The sequence below is a fragment of the Cornus florida genome, unplaced genomic scaffold (assembly GCF_030987335.1).
Source record: "Cornus florida cultivar Cherokee Brave unplaced genomic scaffold, ASM3098733v1 CherokeeBrave_3.0.0_Hap2_Chr07, whole genome shotgun sequence".
Taxonomy (NCBI): domain Eukaryota; kingdom Viridiplantae; phylum Streptophyta; class Magnoliopsida; order Cornales; family Cornaceae; genus Cornus; species Cornus florida.
Genome location: NW_026775577.1, coordinates 46228605 through 46234604, shown reverse-complemented (window position 1 = coordinate 46234604; position 6000 = coordinate 46228605). Strand labels below are relative to the sequence as shown.

Below are 6000 nucleotides of genomic sequence, written 5' to 3'. Positions count from 1 at the left end.
AATATCCACGTGATTTAATTCTAAAAAAATAATTCCAAAACGTGATTTAATTCTAAAAAGTGTCCAAGATATGAAACATAAATCATAATTATAAAAAATATGAAGTTGAAGTTATCATATTTAAAAAAAAACAATTTAATTTAATTTTTATTTCTATTATCACGTTAATTACTATATTAATTACTGAAATATACCCTGGGTTTAGAAGGGGCTCTGCATCTAGCGGTCGGTTGGGAAAATATTACACACTGGCTCTACATCTGGCCGCCTCTAGGGTTAGGGAAATATTACACACTGTCTATACATCTGGCCGCGTCGGGGGCTTGGAAAATATCACACGCACAGATTTACTTTCTTCGTCTTGGCCGCCACTCACCATTGTCTAACCGGAGTCTTCTCACCATTTTACCTTTCGATTGTGTCTTGCGCCGGAGTCTTCTCGTAATCATCGGAACGCAAGCGCCGGCGTCTTCTTTCGTCGTCGTCCGAACGCAACCTCTTCGTCGGACTCAACAGTAAAGGTACACTCCCTTCCCCAGAAAATTGTTACGATCGATCTAAAGATTCCTCCTTCTCTCCTGATTGAATTGAATTTATTTAATCCTTCAACCGGAAAGGGTTTAAATTAAATTTATTTAACCCTTCAACCGGAAAGTGTTGCATAATTTAAGTATGCAGATCAGAAAATCCCTAGTTAATTCACTTCTTGAAATCATTTTTTTTTCTCTCTCTCCCCCTTCTATCAATCTTCCATCATACATCAATTTGTAAAAGCAATCCCTGCAAGTCTTTGATATGTGAATATAAATTCATGTAATTTGCAAATCGGTAACAAATTGCTCTAATAGTCAATTTTGACTGTCATTCGATATTTGACTATAAATTCTTGTTTCCTAACTGGATGTCTCTTCTATTTTAAACACTAAACTGAATGTCTCAAGTTTCCTAATTCAATATTTTTCTTATTTAGTGTTATGGCTTACAAAGGAAAAATGAAGATGGATGCTGGATCATTTTGCATACCCAAGAACCTGACTCCTCCAGGGGAGGATGCTCATTTTATTTGTTCTGAGAAGAACACAATTGGAGTTGCAGATGGCGTTGGAGGTTGGAGGAAGAAGGGTGTGGACGCGGGCCATTATGCGCGACGATTAATGGCTAATACTGTGAGAGAAATTGATGATCAAACTGAAGGACCTATTGATCCAATGAGTGTCTTGTATGAAGCTTTCTTCCAAACTAAGCTCAAAGGATCCTCCACTGCATGCATTATAACCCTCACAGGCAATGTATGTCATCCATCCTTTTGCTCCTTCCTTGTTATATATATGCTTTCTTTTTGTTCTCTCAAGGCAAAAGGATATATTTTTAACTAATTTGCAATCTTTGTTTTTAATTATTGCAGAACTTGCATGCTGCTAACATTGGAGATAGTGGATTTTTGCTGCTAAGAGGTGGTGAAGTTGTATACAAATCACCAGTGCAGCAGCGTAGATTTAACTGCCCATATCAGCTTGGAAGGAGAAATGATTCCCCCAGCTCAGCGCAGGTTAGTGCTATTATTAATCTGTTGTATTTTAGGCTCAACATTAATACTGGGTCAAATTGGGATTGTCCGCTGAAGAAGACAGTCATTAGAATACTAGTTGCATATATAACATATATAGTTCTTTTAATTTTAACATTTTGATTTGGTACTAATTATAAATATTTGGTCTACAGGAGCTCACTGTTTCAGTTAAACTCGACGATGTCGTTGTTGCTGGAAGTGATGGGCTGTTTGACAATATGCATACAAATGAAATTGAAGAATTGGTGAAACAATGTATGGAAGAAGAGAGCACCCCACAACAATTAGCTTGGTCTCTAGCATGGTTTGCTCATAGTTGTTCTCTCGACAAATTAAATTCTAGTCCATTCGAAATAGCTGCTGAAGAGGCAGGAATGGAATACATAGGAGGTAAAGTTGACGACATCACTGTCATTGTTGCTTATATCAGACCAATGGACTGCTTCTAACTTTCTTCAGCAACAAAAAGAAAAAGAGAAAAAAAAAAAAAAAAAAGAAGAAGAAGAAGAAGAATGCTAATACTATATATAACACGACAGTATAGGAGTTTTTGCAGAGAAGTTCCAAGTGAATTTGTGCATATGATTAAGTTGATTCGTGTAATTGTTGTTCCAAATTGTTGTTTGGTCTTTGTGGATATTTACAATTGCAGAAATGTATCAAATTACCATTTTTTCTTTAATTAGATGTGAATTTTTTTTTTTTTTTTTTGTGATGGTATGATATATCCTTGCCCATTTTTCAGAATGTGAGATGTGTTGATGCTCTTGTTTTGCTTCATTGTATATCTACTCTTTATGGGTTATTTGTTTATTTATTTTACTGTGTGGAGATTTAGTAGGAATTGCCATTCCAAGTTGAGTGGCTCTATATGTGTTAAGCAAGGAATACAAATAATAGGGGCTGTAACTATTTGATTCTAACTTTACAAGAATTCTTTAACAAATTAGTGCAATTAGTTCTGACAGTATCTTCAGGAGATTGCTAATCCAATCATTAGCAATATTCAAGCCAAAAATGACTAGTAAAGTAATATATTGCACAAATGATAATCGTAGTGACTGGTTAAGTAAGTTGCAAAGAGTAATAATATATGTTAAAAAGAGAAGTTGAATAAGGATAGTCTAAACCTGTTTAATACATTAAATAGCACCCTCTTCTGATGTCAAACTCCAAAACTGAATTGGTCCAAAGACTACAAAGTACAAACCATCCTTCCCATGCTGTTTCATCCCGTCCCTTCCTTTTTAATTGGCTTTGGTGATTTCAATCACATAAGATGGAAAAATAAAGTCATAGTTTAACATCTCCCAGCAAGTAATAAATCACAATAAATAAAGTAAACATGGATTGGTACACCAAAATTATGATATACTTATGCACTCATTCTAATTATGATGAGGAACAATTTTGTTTATATGTGCATAAAATTGCAATTAACCTTGCCTGAGTATTACACACACACGCACAACTAACTGGCCTGTAACAAGAACTGTGATTTTTTTTTTTTTTTTTCCTTTCTTTTATTTTTTTTCCTTTTTTCTTTTTTGTTTAGTTTTCATGAACTAAAAGTTGTTTAGGATGGGATTTTAACCAGGTTCTGAGAGGATGTGTTAGTTTTCCAGGCCATCAAGTTGATGCCACTGGATTGGTCACATATATGTGCTCATTTAACCCATATTTTGCCATTCCCATTTATTTTGGATTTCACTTACTGATTAGCACCATTTTGTTTCTTATTACATGTTTATACAGATAAAATTTACTTGTGGACTTCTTTAGTCACCACATGGTAGAGATTGTAGGAGGCCCCTTGCATTCTTTTTATTTAAACTATGATATGCAAGACCTCTGTAGCCTATATATTTGTATAAAATTTGAGTGCTCTATATGTGTTCCTGAAAACCCCCAATCGGTGTTTATTTTGATTCCTTTTTGTGTATACCTGTTTGAAGGTTGGAGTAGTAAATACACCTTTCTATTTCATTTATTCATTCGATTTCTATTTCTTGTAAACTTGTCAAACTTGGGAGCAGAAAAGACTAACATTTATCTCCAATTTCTCCTTTCTCTTCGTGTTTTTTTTATTTTTTATTTTTTGATTCAGTATTCTTTATCAAAAGTGTGAACTTCTCCTAGGGCTTTCCAGCACTTGTGCCTTATTAACTATATGTACGTGTCCTAGGAACTTAGTAAAACCTAAAATTATATCTCTGAATGAGTTTTTGCTAGTGTTATTTATTTGTGGTGCAAGGCGGTCTCAAGTTGGTGGATGAAACCTATCCAATCTCATAAGCTCTTTCTAGCAAATGTATAAAAGGGGAATAAACATATTCTAATAGTATCTCCTCTTTAGTGCTCATAGATGATTGGAAAATAGACATACATCCAAGAATCTCTGAAAATATATACCATCATCAACATCATCAAGAATCTATACTGAGCATATCTTACTACGAAGGCATCGAAAACAAAAACTTCTATTTATTCTTCCCCAAAAGCTGACTTCCAATAACTATGAAAATTGCAAGAAACCTTATTACTGTGTTTACCTTTCAAACTCCTTTCAACCATGAAGAATCGATCTGCCACTGAGCGGTAACTTCTGTAATGGAGATTTCTCCTATATGAAGTTGCAGTTTTAGCCTCTGTTTGAGTTCAAATATCAGGCAGTGGAATGACTGCTTCGAAAGCTTCCACAAGAAGAGACACTTTCCTTTTCCGTGCTGGAGTTAGTTTGGTGACGATATGTTGAAGTGCATGCTCGAGCATCCATTGCTCAGCTTTCTTCATCTCTTCCATCATTTGACACCTTAGATCGACATTCTCTGCCTCTCGGTCAGGCTTCATGGTCAGATGTCGTGGTACCTGATGATTGCATCTCATTATTTTTTGCAATGCCTTGATGGATCTCTTGAGAAGGATTACCTTCTTCAGCTTGCTCCAGTTCTTGGGCTTTTGCTGTTCAGATTTGTTTCCCACCTTTAATGCTGCCCTCTCTTCTACTGTGGTGGTGATATTGTCAGCTGTAGACTCTGTCTTTTTGATCCAATAATATACCGATTCCCACTTCACTTCTGTCATATTCTCTGAAGCCCTTTTTGGCAGAATTGGTGGAAGTTAAGATGCTTAGCTCCGCATCTTCACAACGATTTTTTTGTTAGAGCTCCTGGTTTGAAATCATGTCACTAGTAATTGATTGATTATCAGATGAGTCATCTTGAATTTCTGGAAGAACTGTTTCATCAATTGATTCTTGTACAAGTTTGACAGCATCACTCTGGCTAAATTCAGTCCTTTTGACGTCTTGCATCATGATTTGCATAATGATTTTCCTTTCCCGAATCACAATTTGTTTTAGAGTAATCATCACAAGAACCAATTCTTATTTCAGGCAATGTGTTGCCATCATCTGCTTGTTCTTCCTCATCGTCTCCATCAAGAAACAGCTGGGTTCCAACTTTTGCAGCAATACCTGATGTTACATGCTGATCTATCAGGTGCCACATCCTGATATTCTTCTGCTTGTCCAACTGGGACTTGCATGCTACTTTTGTGGATCAGAATCTCTAGTCTTCTCTTCCCCGCCTGCAGTTGTTTGCTCCAGTCTTTCATACTCAGAAGCTGAAGAAGCAACATTGTTACTTGCCACTGGTTCTCCATTATCATCTATGATTGGGCTTTCATTTATATAAGATGGTGGACAACTTAAACAATCAAGCTCCACCGTTTTACCACTCAATTCAGAGCCAGTTTTGAGAATCCCCAAGTTGAAACTCGAAACTGTATCTTTGATTCTTCATGGACTTCTTTTTCATCCACAAGAACTTTCAAACCGGTGAAGCTCAAAGTGTCATCTGATTGAGAAACTTCAACTGCGGACGTGCAAATAATCACTCACATCAGAATGTTCATCTGCGACGATGGAATTATCATCCCCATTATCAAGATTGGATACAATAATTTCCTCCGTCTTCGTGCCTGGATCAGTGGCTCCAGAAACAGATGTATAACATTCATCACTAATAGCCTTTGTCACCTTAACATGCTGTTCTTCTGATGGTGGAACCACTGTTTCAAAAGCTTTTACAAGCAATGCCACTTTTCTGAGTTGGAGCCAGTTCACTAACTACCTGCCGAGTTGCATAATCAAGCACTCGGTATTTTTCTTCTCTTCCATAACTTGATGCCTTGGACTGACAAATTTTAAATTGGAAATCTAATTAATTAGTAGAATAATTTTAAATTGGAAATCCAATTGGTATTTTATTTTAGTTAAAACTAAAATTAGTAGAAGAATTCTTACATTGACGAATTTTAAATTAGAAATCCAATTAATTAGTAGAAGAATTTAAAATTAGAAACCCAGTTGGTATTTTATTTTTGTTAAAATTAAAACTAGTTATTGGAAGACTAATTAAATTAGTTGA

At 35.6% G+C, this 6000-nt stretch overlaps 1 protein-coding gene across 5 annotated transcripts in view; it reads left to right on the top strand.

Annotated features, from left to right (window-relative positions):
- The first annotated feature begins 237 nt into the window (after window positions 1-237).
- The window catches only part of LOC132267144 (probable protein phosphatase 2C 55), a 31667-nt gene continuing 25904 nt past the window's right edge, over window positions 238-6000 (top strand). For 4 of the 5 annotated variants that reach the window (XM_059768212.1, XM_059768214.1, XM_059768211.1 and 1 more), the window contains exons 1-5: window positions 238-521; window positions 971-1289; window positions 1406-1549; window positions 1723-1960; window positions 4965-5730. In XM_059768212.1, coding sequence (XP_059624195.1) covers window positions 975-1289; window positions 1406-1549; window positions 1723-1960; window positions 4965-5062 — 795 coding nt within the window. In that variant the 5' untranslated portion in view covers window positions 238-521; window positions 971-974 and the 3' untranslated portion in view covers window positions 5063-5730. The remainder of the gene's footprint in view (window positions 522-970; window positions 1290-1405; window positions 1550-1722; window positions 1961-4964; window positions 5731-6000) is intronic. The other variant, XM_059768215.1, reaches the window with a different exon arrangement.